At 34.1% G+C, this 17232-nt stretch overlaps 1 protein-coding gene across 5 annotated transcripts in view; it reads right to left on the bottom strand.

Moving 5' to 3' along the window:
• Positions 1-11904, bottom strand: part of LOC134275457 (protein piccolo-like) — a 33474-nt gene extending 21570 nt beyond the window's left edge. For 4 of the 5 annotated variants that reach the window (XM_062757737.1, XM_062757738.1, XM_062757736.1 and 1 more), the window contains exon 1: positions 10532-11904. In XM_062757737.1, the coding sequence (XP_062613721.1) occupies positions 10532-11443 (912 nt within the window). In that variant the 5' untranslated portion in view covers positions 11444-11904. Of the gene's footprint in view, positions 1-63; positions 1294-10531 lie in introns of those variants that run through there. The other variant, XM_062757739.1, reaches the window with a different exon arrangement.
• Between the last annotated feature and the right edge of the window lie 5328 nt (positions 11905-17232).

Genomic DNA, 17232 nt, shown 5'->3' on the forward strand with positions numbered 1-17232 from the left:
TCAGATTTTGAATTTCTATACTGCAATTAAGATGTTTGAGATCAAGGTTTGAATGTAACCTACCGTTAAGGGAGAGGATCGAGGGCGGTGATAGTTTATATATCTTTGGGGCTGATTCGTCGATTTAGGGTCATTATGATAAAACGATAATCGGGACGTGTTCGATAGGGCCGACACCGGTCGTGAGTACGATTCACAAGGATGTTCATCACAAGCTGTCTGAGGTCTGTCGTACAATAAGTGTCCATGCATATGACTATATCCGTAACATCGGGAATGGCGGTCAAAGTATCGAAAGTCAGGATCTGGACTTGCTGGATGTAAATTTATATTTTTGCTCTCTTTCATATGTTCGTAGAGTTTATTGACGAGTGTGAAGCCCGTGCGCATCTCATTAAACTTCTTTGAACTGAGCCTGCTTGAGCCCGCACTTCCCACCCGATATGAGGAGGAACTTGAGGGTCTGGGTAGCATGGGGGACGATGCCCTCGACGCTGATATAGCTTTCTGGGAGTAAGGGCTGACATATTCGGCCCTCGGGGGCGCAGTTCCAGGTCTCTGAATAACAACATTCTTTCTCGAATGGGTTGCACTCCTAATTCTTTTCTGTCCCTGGAAAGGTTCAGGAGTAACAATTCTTAATTCTGCAAAGGTATCTGTCTTTTCTTCCGGCAATAGGGCAAAACTGTCCGATTCACAAGGGCGAATATCGTCATCTGTCTTGGCATCGTCCGCGAAGAGTTTGTGTTTGTAGCCCTCTGCTACCCAGGCCATCAACCGTTCATCATTTCCGAACACCATGATGACAACGAAATAAACTCCAATACACTCCTTTAGAAAATCACAAAAATCAGACGAAAATTCATTAATATATTTTATCCCATGACCATCACATAATGAAAGAAAAATACGCCATAACGTTTGTTACAGCTTGCATCTTTAAAAAAAGGAATGGCACTGGAATCTAAAAACACATAATACCAACAATGATAATTTCTACGCGCGCCACAATCAATAAATCAGGACTAGTCACAAAGGCACAGCAATTTAAAGGGAATATATCTAATTATTCCACTCAAAGGTCTATCAAAATATATTCCACTCAATACACCAGACTATGGAGATTGTCCATGCCTCTTCACATCCTTACGACACAACAGAACAATGTCGAGAGAGGACAAACAAGGATACACCACACGAACTATAGGCCGCCACAAAATTAGTCCCCGCTAACTTTCACGGGTTGTTTGTGTCCAAATTGGCATTGCAACCTTTCCAAATAAAAGTCCTTGTAAATGAATGGCACAGTCCTCTATAATAGTCTTTGAATATCAAAAGGCTTTTTAATATCCATTTCTAATCCCTTTCACCTCAATGGCTATGTTTTTAATAATATAAAATTTCAGATCTACACATGTTCATACGGTTGATAAACTTTTTTTTATCAACTCATGCTTTAAGTCCTTAAACCATTTCTTCTAATCCTAATCAATTATTGATACACCGTACCTTTGACGCAATGCATAAACAGAGCACATGGAGCACTTTTACTCGATCTATTATGTTTGTATAGAGGATCCAAAATCTTGAGTCATATTAAAAATATTTGTTCAAAAAGATATAGTTCCTATTGTTGGAATGAAAGAGTGGAATATAAAAAGGAATCTCTATGGTTGTCGTATGGAAGTTCATAAATGTATAAAGGATTTTCTGAAGGGCATGAGTTAATAATTCCCTTTAAATATAAAACTTATACAAGATAAAGTTTATTACTGTCATATTGTTTGCCATTGAGGTTCAGATTTTAGACCCTTTCAGTAGGGCGTGGTATAAACTCCCACACAAAGACCTCAACACTAGGGATTCCTTTTCATTTAGAGCCCTTCTGAGATAACTTGCATATGTTTGCTTATAAATGCACAATATCGTGTCTTGTATGATGATAGGCAATTTAGTGTATCATAACTGAAAAGTTTAAGAGTTCGTAGTGGACTTTGAAAATATGACACCATCAAAGTTATTAAATAGTAAAGTTTCATTTTCAGTTTTCAAACTGTATATATTTTCCCAGACAGACAGGCATCACCAATAACGTAAAAATCTTTGGTAAGAGGCCAATGGGCCACAGCGCTCACCAGAGTAACTTTGGCCCTGCTGTTCTTCTCCAGACCCCCCCCCCCCCCTTGTGGCCCTATCCTACCCCCGAGGTCACAATTTCAATAAGTTTAAGAATCTACTCTATTCAAGGATGCTTCCATTTAAGTTTCATCTGTATGGGCCTTCCAGTGGTTCTTGACAAGAAGATATATTTAATGACGCCATCCTCTATTTTTGCATTTCCTTGATTATCTCCCCTGGAAGGGGACTTGGCTCTTTGTTTTATAAATAAACAATTTAGAAACTATATCACCCAGGGATTCAACAAGTGTCTGTACCTGAATATCCTCCTCTACACCTTGGATAAATATTACAAAACAGTACCTACATTACACTGTCAAAGTTATACAATGATATCATCGAAAAAATGGACCTTCGCGATAGAATCTGAATCCAGACGGGCATTGCAACAATAAAGGGCAGGTGTTGCTAAGTAGGCACGTGTTTTATAGAACTCGAGTGCTCAAGAAATCTAGACCCTAAATACTATCGTGTTTGACCTGTCATTTAAATCACCACCCCGACACGGAAACAATGGGTGGCCCTATATATTTTGTTCTGTTCTCTATCACTTGTTAGTCCTTGTGTGGTAAAGACAATGGCTTTTAGTGGTTCAGTTAAAATACCTTTGTCTCCGATCAAGCTGTATGTAATGTTTGAACTGAGATAAGCAAAGTTTATTTCAAATATTTACAGAAAAGTCATGCTGCACAACAAATTTACTTTTATGCATTTTTTTTTACTTCTTCTTTTCTTTCCTTTAACAGATGGAACTTTCCCACTGCAACGCATGCAGTCGTACCAAGTACAGAAATGTGAATAACATAATCTTGGTTTTCCCAATTTCCTTTAATTTGACAGTTGTTTTTTTTTTTATTATTTCAATGTACCTTTTTTATGGTCCTGTAATCAAAGATTCGGTTCATATATTCGTATGTTTTGCTCTGTCCGTCTAGCTGTATGTTTGTCTGCAAAACCCAATAGATTTTGACTAGTTGGAGCAATTATACTAATATATTTCACATATGTATGTATTCCTTTGTGACACTACCTTTCTTTGAGTATCAACAGTTTTGAGTTTGATCCATTTTGCAAAATTTCACCAATTTTTTTAACTCTGGCTAAAATATCTATACGGTTGGTGCATGAGCAAGATAATTTGGATGAAAATTGGAACAGAAGATGGAAACCTCCCCCAACCCCTTCAACGAAATAGGATTTGTCGAGAATGGACAGTAATACCTTTTGTCATTTTTTTAAATAACTTGATTTTTTTTCTCACCCCCCCCCCCCCCCGAACTTTCAATTAATGCTACGAGCTGCTTTTAAAGTAGTTTGGGGCAAAATTTTCGAAAGTTAGACTAAGGTTTTCTATTCTCACAGGTGTATTCATTGTGACAAGGCCTTTCTTTACAAAATCCTAAAATAGTTTGTTCACTTTCTCTCCATCACCCACGAGCACTTGTTTCGGATATAAATTTTACTTTTTAATAGGGGTTAAAAATTATTTCCGAAACAAGTGCCTATTCTCTCGCCGATTTCTTAGCTTTCAATAGAAAAAATCTTCGTAATCAATCTATTTAATCCCACCAGAGTTCTTTCCCTTTGTCCATGTAAATAACTTTCAAGCTTGGTAAAGAAAATATCCTCGAGGAAGGCGAGAAATGAAAAATGCCGTGAACAATTGAACCATTTACCTAGATTAATGTTATCAAAATAAATATCTAACATTAACTTTCCCTTTAATTTCCAGAATAAAAGCGATGAATTTCGTTTAATTGAAAGCAATGCTCTCATAAAACGATATTTACTTACAATCCAAGAAAAGTCATTTAAGTTAAATTGTGAAAAAACATTATTATTAAAACAAATATTAAGAGAGGAAAACTTTTTAAATAAATTAAGATCTCTAAGGTTTAGTCAAATAGATTAACACTAATATTTTTTCGAATAGATATTATTCAGGAATGCAACATATACTACGATATATCTTGTATAGCAAAGTTCTTCGAACCCCTGGTGTGTGGGTCATAGGCCTAGAGTAAATCTTACATTTTCAAAAAGGTTTTATTGCTCGTAATGATCGAAAAAAAATTTCTGTGCACAACACGTATATGCAGTTGGTGATTATGACTTGATATATTACTGTAGACGTACTTTTTTCCAATAGCTTTTGAGGGTAAATAATTTTGGCACAAAATTAAAACGTTTTATATTCTGTTCTGTATGATACCGAAGTTGAAATGTATGTAAAAATATTAATACACATATATTATATCAACATGAAATTTAGAAAAATTACAAAAATAGATCAGATGCGATTTCTATAAACTTGGCTTGTGTTTGTAACCAATTCCTTTATTAGAATTTAATCTATACTTTACTACTATATGTACAAAGAAGGTGGGGAGGGGGGGGGGGTAGTAGCACTGCAATAAGTATATGGACTCTTGTTTTATGAGAAATTAAACCCCTTTATGACAGTCCACATAAAAATACAATGTACATCCTCGGATATATAAATTTATATGATAACTCGTACGTATATAACCATCCTAAAAAACAGAAATCTTACACGTATATTGCTTATATTATTGGTATATGAATGCTGTTTTGATTTGCTGATTTATTAATGAAATTTATTTAAACTTCAGCCAGGAATTGGCAGAGCAAAAACATATGGAACCCCCCCCTCCCTTGGAAAAAAAACGTTTGTGTACAATATCATAAAGTTCTAAAGTTCATGAATTCTGACATGGAGAATACAGTGTGGACGGTGCGGTATACCTTAGCGTTTTATCTAAATCCCACCAGACGGTGAAGACGTTCTTACTTACAACAGACAAACCAATGTCAAATCAGGCCATGTCATTTAAACAAATGTGCTGTCTTTGGATTGTGTACCCGTGTTAATTACCTGTCGACGAGACAAATATGTTTTCTATTGGTTTCCTGACATAAGAAAAGAAAGTTTTGTGTCTTGTAGAATCCTTTTTTTAAATCTCAAAACTCCCCACTTAAAATGAAAGCTACCAAGAGATATCTTGAAACCATAAGCAGTCATCATGGGAAACAATACCAATTTTTTTTTTCATATCAATAGACTCTCTTATAATGTAGACCAAGAACGGAGAATATAGACAAAAAACTAAACTCAAGTAAAAGTTATAAATGCGCAGGGGATTTAGTTATAAATTTTTATCTTGAATAATAAACGAAAAGATCAAACAAGACCCTTGTCATTTTGAAATGTTTGTAACATTTGCATTTCGGAATATTAAATGTTTCTCCATCATATATTCCTAAAATGACATAACTGATTGATTGGCGTGTTTAAATATGTGGGAGGGTATGTCCTATATATAACCAAGAATGTTATTCCAACATACAAATTTCTTTAGGTTCAAATTAATGATATGTATATTTTTTTTTACATGAGTTGTTATTTAAACTATACATAAATATGTAAAGCTTCTTCGATACATAACTCAATCTTTGATACACAACTTGGGTAATGGTAAAGAAAAATCCATGGTAAAGAATTTCAGTATAGGATCAAATACTTCAACAACTAGAAGTTATCGAACCAGGACTGAGTTTTTGCATCATACCTCAATATTACTTCCTGGAATCCAGATTATACAGATAAAAGTAAAAGTTAAATTAAAGCAATAAATTGCCCTTATATTGATAAAATTGACAGAAATCGTATCGATTTAAGGTTGGCGAATGGTCTGGCACCTTGTGCCCTTTCTTCTGAGATGTTTTTCTTCTCAAATACACCGTTATACCCGCACAAAACTATATATATCATATAAAAACCCAGGATAACTAATCATTTTATGTAAGATTGATTACTGTTTCCATGGAAACAATTCTATATTGGTCAAAAATAATAAAGTCATAAATGTGAGAGTTGTAATATTAGTATTGCAAGTTTGCGCCCGACTCAATCTTTTACTTGTTGCTTTCTGTCTTTTCTGAACATATTTTAATGCATTTACTCTCACCTGGTTATTTTCAAAAATAACAAAATCACTCTATTTGGATATTTAAAAAAAAATGTAAAATTTGAATAATCGTCCGCGAAAGATCTCGATCACCCTGCGATTAGATCATAACAGACCCTGCAAATAATTGAGATTTGTCTACATCTTTTCTGATATCACTTCTTTGCTTAAATTTTAGGTAACGGTACCTTTCATTCTCCAATCCTAAGGAGGGGGGGGGGGGGATACTACCTTACCTTCACTGTCTTTATATTTTGCTTTTGATATCTTTCTGACGTCACTCCTTTGTTTTATTTTTACGGTAATTTCCTATCTGACGTCACTCCTTTACTTTGTGGTCTACATACCTTTCTGGTTTTGGATCTTGGAAACTTTCTGATTTCAATTAGACGATTTTTGCTTTTCAGTACTTTTCTGTCAGATCTGAAATACCTTAAAAAAGTTTCTGACTTCTGTCCCTTAACCTTTAGTTTATGGCACCTGATTTAATTACTCCCTTACTTTTTAGATTATAACACCTTAATTTCTGACTTTACTTCTTTTCTTTGTAGATTACGATACTGTCTTCCTGCCTTTACATTTCAGTTTACGACACCTTTCTGAATTTACCCCCTTACTTAGTTTACGATGCCTTGCTGACTTTACCCCTTACATCTTAGTTAACGATACCTTACCTTTAAGTTTACCGTACCTTTCTGACTTTACTCTTCAGTAGTTTTTAGTTTACAACACTCTTTGACTGTCTTCTCACAATTGATGTCATAATTTTAATTTCAATTAAAAAAAATTGTGGGAAGGCATGACTGATTTACGTTTTGGTTTTATACGGTACCTTTCTGACTTTACTCCATTTTTTTTTTTAGTTTAAAGCACCTTTTTTCTTTCTTTTTTCCTCGTTATATTATAGTTTGCAGTTAAGTGTGAAGTTTTACGTTACGTCATGATCTAGTTGACAGTTGCGCTCAAGGTAAAATTATACACGCCTCATAACCGCAAGCTTTACGACTGGAACTTTCTTCTTATCCCCGATTAGTTGCTCGTGCAACAGACTATTTCTGTGTCAATGTTGATAATATGAGTTGACCTATCACGTGAATTGTTTACGCTGGACATCTGACGAAAAAGATCGTGACGTAACGCAAAACTTTACACATAACTGAAATTAATAATATATATTTTTGTTTACTGTATTTTTATGTTCCCCAAACGAAGTTGGGGAACATATTGTTTTTACTCTGTTTCTTATTATTATTATTATTATTATTCCTGGGAAAATTTTGTCCTCGAGTGATCTTGTAAACTACACATCCGAGTAAGGTAAAATGTTTTTAGGGTCAGTAGACATGTTATGTAGATTTGCCGAACAAAGGTCATTTTGCGCGCACGTGCTTGCAAGAGCGCGCACGTGCAACATGAAAAATGACGATTTAATTGATATCGGCGTAACTTTTTACATTTTTGATGAAATGCTTTGAAACTCATAATGTAAGGATATATTAGTAGCATAGACAATAAGACATGGTCAAAATAGCAAGATCTCACGCCCATGCACGTGCGCTTCGCTCTGATTGGCTGAAACTAAAGTCTCAATATCTTTCTTGTTTTTTGATGAAATCCTTTGAAATTTTGAACATAGCCATGCATTAGGATATCCTACAAAATGATATATAACAATTATCATGAAAACACGTGAATGCACGTGCGCTGCAATCTGATTGGCTAAAACTTTAAATAGCTATTTCTCCCTTGGTTTTCAACCAAACAGGATGTGATTTGGAACATAGATAGATATAATAGACTTCTACAAGAAGGTATGGTCACCATGCACAACCATACACGTGCGTGTACGTGCGCTGCAATCTGATTGGCCGAAACTTTAAATAACTATAACTCCCTTAGTTTTCAATTAAACAGGATGAGATTTGGAACATAGATAGATATAATAGACTTCTACAAGAAGGTATGATCACCATGCACATCAATACACGTGCGTGAACGTACGCTGCAATCTGATTGGATGAAACTTTAATCAGCTATAACTCCCTTGGTTTTCAACCAAACGGAGTGGGATTTAGAACATAGATAGATGTAATGGACTTCTACAAGAAGGTATGTCACCATGCTCATGTATGCACGTGCGTGCACGTGAAATGAGTAAAATCAAAAATACACTTGAATGAGCGTATTCTTTAATACTTTTGGATTAAATACTTTAATATTTAGTATATTAAAGTATATAGATTGTGCAGACAAGATGATATGGTCATTGCGCACATGCATTCACATGCGCACGCGTGCAGTGCTAAATTTGAATGAACTTGGTACCCTTCTGGGTAAATTAAATCAAATGCATAAAATATATTTTTGTTTACGGTGCCCGTTACAATTAGCACTAGTTCTTTATTGGATCTCGGTATCTTTCTTTGCTTAAAGTACCTCTCTGTTAGAGACTAAAATTTTCCATTTTCAGACACAACAAATATTAATTAAGGCGTACTGTATTGTTTATCAAATCACTTTATTTTTGTGTAAAATCTCGTAAATAAGACGATTAATCTCTTAAATTGATTAACTAATTTATCAAATCCTACATAGTGCAAGAAACTAATACATTGAGAGGGTGAAAGTTGTTTTAGCCTTTATGGTTAAAGTGTTTAATTTTTCCTTTTCAAACATTGATTTTCGCGAGCTTTGAAAATACGAACGTCTACATGAGTGATTGAAAAGTATCTTTGTTGTTAATCTTATATGGAACATTAAAAAAAAGAACAAAGTTTACACACTACGGGTGGTACTCTAATTAAGCATATCATTTTCGAAAATAACATGGTCAGTACGTAGGTCAATAAAGCTTTGATGAATCGATACATATGAAAGTATATCACAGAAGGACAATTAAAGATAGTCATATTAAGCAAAATTTGTGTAATAGTTCCCTTAGATATGGCGCAACATCACATCACCAAAAATGCCCATAGTATTTATGACAATATTCCTTTTAAAGGGAATGATCAGAAAGCATATAAGAAAGCCTCCTCGACCTGTTTTACATAAGAAGTTGCGCAAAAATTCGTAATGCGGTGACTTTGACGTCAAACTAATTTTTTCTTGAGGAGACCATCAATTATTGCTCACAGACAGAAATATTGTTTTATATAGACATTGAATCATATATAAATCACGAAGCAAAAGTATTAATCTTTAAAAAAAATCTTTTTTTAATGGCATGTAGAATTTATCATATCTTTTTTTCGGGGGGGGGGGGGTACATTTGCCTGAGGCCCCTGATAGAATCAACTGATCGGTTCAGCATCCGTTCACAATCACATACAGACTACCTTGAAGTGTCTTCTTGATTAAATAGGGTATACTAATTGTGTCAGATTTCACGTGGAATCTCATCGAAATTTGGATAAAGACAACTCTTTTATTTGTTCTTTTAAAACATTAGCATATTAAGTAAATCTAAAAATAAAATAAAATCAAAGCTCTAGTTTTCAAGTTCCCATTTTAAAAGTTTTTTTTTTCAACTCCAGTTCCATTGTTCATGGCGCTTTGATGACAAGCAGACGATTAACACCCAGTGACATTCACGGGGTGTACTCACTCACGTGATTAAACTGTGTTAGTGGTCACTGTTCTAGATCTATCAAAGACTTCTAAATGGTAATTATCGATGAAATTCTAATATCAACACCTGAAATGTTTGTTACTTAATTGATACCAGATTTAATGAAGTAGGCTATTTAGTCCAAATTTCAATCAATTTTAAACGTTCTTATTTAAAATAAAATATTTTAAAATCGCTCATAATTTATAACTACAAATTGAGTTCGTATGCAATATTGAAAAATCGAACCAGTGAATCAATATCTAGATGTAGATCTTGAAGTTAAAGGGCAATTTAACTGCTATGGTTAAGCCTTTAATATTGATACTGTTTGTCATATAAAAGTTATAAAAACAAATTATCGATATAAAAAAATGATTCATATGTTCAAACGAAATTTCCACTTTACGAGGTCAATTTCATATTTAAGTAAAGTTATTGCAGCGACACCTGTACGTCAGTTGTTGTACAATTTGACAGCGAAGTTGTCATGATTTGACTACTGACCTAACAATTTCAGGTTTTACTAATATTTAAATAAAATCTTCTTTTCAAAACAAGAAAATAAATAACGCTAGAAAATAAAACATAAAGGTATATTCTAGGTGAACTAAGGTGAAGATCAGTAGTTATTGATCTGGAAATAAAAATGGATGGTCAGCCCGATTTCTGGTCGCCCATCCAAATTTTTCGGACCACTAGGGTGCATATCTGCAGCTATGGCAAAACATTTAGTTTTAATCATAGATGTTACCTTCTTCCCCCATTTTGAGTACAGCCATTGTAGAAACTGGTCAACTCCACCAAAGTATCTCTGAATCCTAGTCTGTTCGGACATAAATCCTTTGCAAATTTCACAGTCTTGTTCGTGGCATCTTTTGATGTCTGCTTCAGTTAAAGTACATTCTTGTTTTTCTTGCCTTTCTTGCTGTTTTTTCCTGATTTTAGGAGGATCTGGAATAATGTCTGCGAAGGAATCAAGATGCCCTTCATCATCCTCAGCTTCCGGTAGAGGACCAAACACAGAATCTAACATTTCGTTTTCCTTTACACTGTTGTTGTTATGGTCTTCTATGTCAGAAGATTCCTCGAGTTCATCTAGTGACCTCGCTATGGTTGACCGACTGAGACTGAGCTCTGAGAACGTTACGCACCTCCGGAAGGAAGACCCAAAGCCGCTATCATCGTCACTTCGAACACTCTTTCGGCTTTTCATGGAAGACCGAGAAGTAGATCTGGATTTGGGTTCCTCATGAACAAATGGTATGCTCGACAAGTGAAGAGTAGCTGTCTCATTATCAGCTACAACGTTAAAAGCACGTTTACTGGCTCGAATATCATAGTCGTCCCGAACACGGGCTTTAGGAAGAAGCATGATTGGTGATTCGTCGATCGAAATCGCACGGTGGGGATCCCTCTGAATTCGTTGTCCAAGTCTGGAGAGCTTTAGCTTGTCATCTCGGTTGACAATTGATGATTCCACTTTTGGAAATCGCAAATAAGGGTTTTGACTACGTTTAAGTACCGCAAAAGAACTTTCACTTCGACTGAATGATGGCGGAGTCCCTCTTGGTGTGATGGAGACAGAGATTGATACATCGTCGGTGTGCCGAGAAAGAGATGTTTCACTCCGCCTTAGGCAGCTCTTGGGTTGGGTCATAATCATATTTAAAGACTGGCCGAAATAGTGTTGTTGGTGTAAAGCTTTCGTTTCTCAAGACGTTTTCTTGGCAGAGTTTGCGGCGAGATAACTATAGTTTGGTCTTTTTGAAAGACTATACAACGAAACTTTGACACTGGCATTTGTCACATAATCTGAATAAACCCAAGTAATCCTGTACATCCTTTAGATCATTATACGGATTATAGGCTTGTGTTATCAGGAACCAATCATATCACATGAGTTTCATTTCCCCTCAAACGCTTGTCGATAAATTTTGAAATTTTTCACAACTGTCACTTGAAAATGAACACTTTTTTCTTTTACTGTCTGAACACTTGTCTGCGACACTGTTGTACATGAGCAAACAAGTGGTTTAATAATCCTCTATTTGTTTAGAATCCATCATTTATACCCAAATGAGAGGTAATCTTTAAATCAATGAACAGCAAACGAACAGCTCCAACCTGAAAAAAAAATGTGAAGATCTATATATTTGTATAAATCCTGCTGGAATTCACCAGTGTTGGGATACTGGCGAGTGGGGGTAGGGGTCACGAGAGAAAAATAGGTGCAAACTTTAGCATAAATACACAGGCGATATAGTAACACCAGCAATATGTAATAACCATGCAACGTATCAGAGCTGCTCTGGGAGAAAGTAAAATATCGTGTAAACAAGTATTTGTTTTTTTGTTCTGAATTTTAAATCTCATAAATTTTAAAGTTTTAAAGGAAAAGTTTCCGTTGCTTTTTTTCATGTACGCCAAAGGTAATATATAATCTTACCTGTTGGATTGTCTAAGGGTTTTAACGAAGATGGTATTGGGAAAAATGGAAGAAAACATTAAAATTCGTTGTACCAGAGATCTTTATTTCCGATAAACAACATTAATATTGTACACTGTATGATCTAAAAGTTTGTACTGTTTTATGGTCATCAATAATGCAAAAATCTTTTACCTTGTCCTTATCTTTATAACACATAATTTCTTATTGATTTTAATGAGCAATTTATCCTAAAACACAATTAAGCGTTCATTCAGCAGCGTATCGATTCAGTTAAGCTAATTTCCTTACTAATTCCAAGCAGCTTCGGTAGAAGTATTGGGGTTCGATCAAAGGTTTTTATTCATATCAAACAATATAATGAAAAACATATTCTGTTTAGGCATACACAATAATGAAACACGTGTAAACTCTAAAATATTGAATATTCGTTGATTTTTTAAACATCCAAGTTTTTCATGAGCTTAGAAATGCCAAAATACACCCCACCCCCACCCAGGGTTCTTACAGGCCAAGGATTAACATAGAAATTGTTTTAATAAAAGAAATACGTGTATTAATGACATATGAAAAAATAAAGTATATACTAGCACCTTTGAATTTATTTGTCTGGGAAAAAATATTCCTCCAAAATTAGTATTATCAATAACCAGGAGACGACGGAAGCATGGAATCACTTCTCCATTATACACTAGAAATCCATTACGAGGTATTCGGTAGTGAGATGACTTTTGAATTTAGGTCCCTCGCTTGACTTCAGATAACCCTAATTTTCAACACGTTCTTTCAATGTCTTGTTTTTGGTGTGAGAAAGAGAATGGAAACAAACTTTGGTTATTATTTTCTTGGAATCTCCTCGAGTTCTTTAAGTAGTATTCCGCATCAATAGTAAGAGGTTTCCATAAAGTAGAGGGTGACACCGCAGATTTTTGCAGTGCTTTAAACTTTAAACCCTTTGTTTCAGAGAGAAAGAGGGAAATTGTTACCAGTGACAATATTATTCTTCTTTCAGCTTATTCTTGCAAATAGAATTGATAGCGAAAAGTCATCAAATGAAATGAAATACAGGAAAGCCAAGTTATATTAACTTGTTTGTTTAATGCTATGAGCGAACGTGGTCGATATTATACCCTAATGCGTTTCTTTAGAAATAAGCCAGAACAAAGGGGATTATAAACAAATTTTGATTACTTTTACTCCTTTTAAATCGGCCAAAAATGCATCAAAATATCACAATGGATCTCTAATTGAACACCTCCAGTGGGGATTTGACAATAAATGTCTAAGTTGTAGGATAAATGAATTGATTAAAATATTGCAACACTGAAGGACATTATATGCGACACGGGATTTTGACATTTGATAAGGGAGAACAAATGGACTCTTTTTCTCGAAAGTTTCCACGCCCAATTTATGCTCAAACGGTATTTTGCAACAAAATTCTTTCCCATGACAATTCATATAAGAAAATTTAAATCTTTAAACACTGAATATGTATCTGATGATATCGGTTTGAAGGGATTTTTTATCGTACTTTTATGCTTTCAGAAAAAGGGCACTTTTCATTTTGATCATGTAACTGTTAACATATTTGGTCGTCCGGTGTGATTTACGACCTTTTAAAAATCTTTATAGCTTAGACAAATATCAATTCTTTTAAGTGTCCCCGACGCCCCCTTGATGTTCAAACCGTTGTTTTTTGGGAAGAGAAAATATTGAACTGCAAAGCACTTGAAAGTTAATGTACAATAATTCTGACGTCAAGCAAAGCACATGCAGATGAGTATATATAAACTAATAGACTATGAAGAAAAAAAATACATGTACATACATTGTGTTTATTAAGATAACATGTACTCGTGTAAAGTGTTTGATTACCAAATATATGTACATATTAACATATGAGTTTTTTTTTCTACTTAGAAACTACTGTAAACTTACAATGTCCAGGTTTGGTTGGGTTGGAAAGTCCTGTATGTATTCATTTTAGGCATTGTAATAATTATTATTAAGACTTAGTTAATTTAATTATCCATTGATACATGCAGTTGAAAAGTTTAAATAGGAATCCTTCGTGCCAGGGAAAGGAGCGAAGTGGTACGGAGAAATCAAATTGAGTGAAAAATGTCGAGCTTCAAATCCTTTGTTTATATTTGTATATTTATTTATAATAATAAGCAGAAAAAATATGAGGTAGTGATGATACAGTTGAGAAACAAGGCATTGAAAATTATGACAGAAAACCAAACTGCTAGGGATTTTTCACAGACAATGAATTAAAAAAATATTCTTTGTCTGAAAACGTATGATCCAAAATTAATTTGTCATTTTTTTTTTTTAAGAAAAGAATGAACTTTAAAGAATCAAAAGCAAGAAAACTGAGGAAAATGGAGAGAGAGAGAAGTTGGAGATGGATACATAATTTTTTTTTTTTTACTATAAAAAGTTGTACAAGATGTTATGTATTTTAATTCGTAGTTTCCATTCAATGCATGAAAATTAATAATAATTTTACAAATATTCCATTCAATTATTTTCCAGCCCCAATATTGTATAATATACCCGGTACATAGAATCGCAAAAAAAGGGGGGGGGGGCTTATGTCATGTTTTAATTAGTAAAAACATAAGTAAAAAGGATCTACATCTAGTCGTGACTATCTTATGCTTACCTTTGGCGAGGCAAAAGGTTTTCCCCCCGAATATTGATGCTTTCACTATGTTTAACTTTCCTCTAATTATTAAAATTGCCTGGCATTCTAGAACCAAAGAAGTATCTATCGACTCGCCAGAATGATATAATTTCAAGCTGACAGTCCTACTTCAATGTGCCTTACGTAAAAAATAAAATCAGCATGCCTTAAATTACGTTCTAAGAGATCTTGTCTATGTATTATCTAAAATTTTGCCTTTTTGGTAAACGACTTTTAAACAATTCAGAACAAATGAACAGCAACCGGAGCGTGTCTAAACGTTTGAAAATAAGCAAAAGTAATCAAAGCCATTTCACAAATATTTAAAAACGGCCACTGTGGAGGCAATGTTAATTTCTCCTGTAATTACCTATGGGCACATTACATTATATCGTGTCAATATTAGCAACGTAAATTTCTCTTCCTAAATCTTTTAACACTTGGATGAAATAAGTTAATGACTTTATAGCAATATGTCATCTACAAGTAGACCGAAATTAGAAACAGGGATTACAGTTGGACACCAAAAGCTATTTTCTTGCTGGAATTAAAATTAAAATTACCTTTCTTTAATACCGCGTCAATTTCAATTTCATTTCTGTATTCCTTAATTTTGTTTCCACTCCAAATCACGCGAATGATACTTCATGGTAGCGTTTTTGTTTGATTTTTCTGCTTGCCTCTTAGTAGGGCTGGGCAATAATATCGAAATTTCAATATATTGCAATACAATGACAAAAAAATATCGTATCGCAATACGATTTTGTAATATCGATATATTGGCAATATGCTTAGATTTAGGAATTTTTGTCATTAAAAATAAAAACGGACTTATGAAAGTTTGTTGTTAATCCAAACAGTAAGTCAGAAGTTGTTTTGTGGGAACATTTCAGAGCATAACCTAACTGAAATCAACAAGATTTTTTTACGTGTTGGTTACTTATCATAGTTATGTACATTCTGCTTGTAAATTAAAGTTAATATAGTACGAAAATGCCATTTTTATTACCTTGAAAACATTGCAATACATATCGCAACACAGTTTAAAATATCGCAATAAAAAATCTCGGGCCAATACCCAGCCCTACCTCTTAGTTTGGAACATCATGTTCCAGTTTCATTTCAACTTTTTTAGGGGGGGGGGGGGTCGATGTAACATTTAATACAAATATTTTTACTCTAAGTAAAAGTCAACTGAGTTCAAAGTTTTGAAACCATTTTCGTATTTGTTTAGTTCACAAATACGTCACAAAATGTTTTTCCTTTTACACCGTCATGTAATAATAAAGCAGATTAAAATTGCCTAACTTTAAAAACATTTACATATCGTGTAAAATCTAGTCAATGCATGTATTTCTGAAAAAAAAATTGACTTGTTGACCCTTACCAACCAGCCCTCTTTCAAAAAGGTGTAAATGGCCCACCTGCCTTGATGAATTAGGGGAAAAAGTATTCCGGAAATAGCCTTTAAAATTCTACATATACAAATGCACATGTACATGTAAATTTAGGAATTTTTAGAGATGAGAAGCCTACATTTGTCATTACTTATTTTACTCTATGCTCACCAGTGAAAAGCTTCTATCCTTTTACGCTGTTCCTTTTTTTTTGCTTCCTGTTATGCAATTTAAAATGTATCAAACTGAATGATGAGATTTAATTTAGGATTACACCGGGTACTTAATCACTTTTATACACTGGCATTTGAATATACCTTTATCAAATATACATGTATTAATAACAAAAGATGATTAGTTCATTGGCATCAGCTAAACACAGAATTTTTGACACATTTCAGCAGGAATTCCAAATCCTCCTATTCAGATACCATTGTAACAAAGGCAGAAAAGAACTTCTTTTTTAAAGTTACCACTAAACCTTAGATAACGATGTGTCATATTTATCCATAGAGAATGGAAATGTGACATTTTTAAAAAGACAAAAATGCACAGCGGGTATCAAGTAAAAATCTTTTATTTACATGATATACTAGTAAAACAACAGGTGAAGTAAACAAGAGAAATCAACACATGCAGATATATGGCACTGTTCTCTCGAGTCTAATAAAATTATATCATGATTTTTACCATCTTCGCTAGCCAAGGGTTTCTGATACGCTACTCTCCTCATAAACCCTTGGCGTTTTCCGTCACGTGATCTCGAATCTATCAGGTACGCACAGATTGCGTCATCGCCAGAAATAAAGACAAGCGTTAAAAAAAATTAAATCAAAGTTTTTTCAAGAATAATTATGAAGCAATAATTGAGTTATGTTTATTCATTATTTATAGAACAAATCTGAAGCTTCAATATA

This window comes from Saccostrea cucullata, unplaced genomic scaffold, assembly GCF_032062105.1.
Source record: "Saccostrea cucullata isolate Sc308-1 unplaced genomic scaffold, CSIRO_AGI_Scuc_v1 ctg686, whole genome shotgun sequence".
NCBI classification, from domain to species: Eukaryota; Metazoa; Mollusca; class Bivalvia; order Ostreida; family Ostreidae; genus Saccostrea; species Saccostrea cuccullata.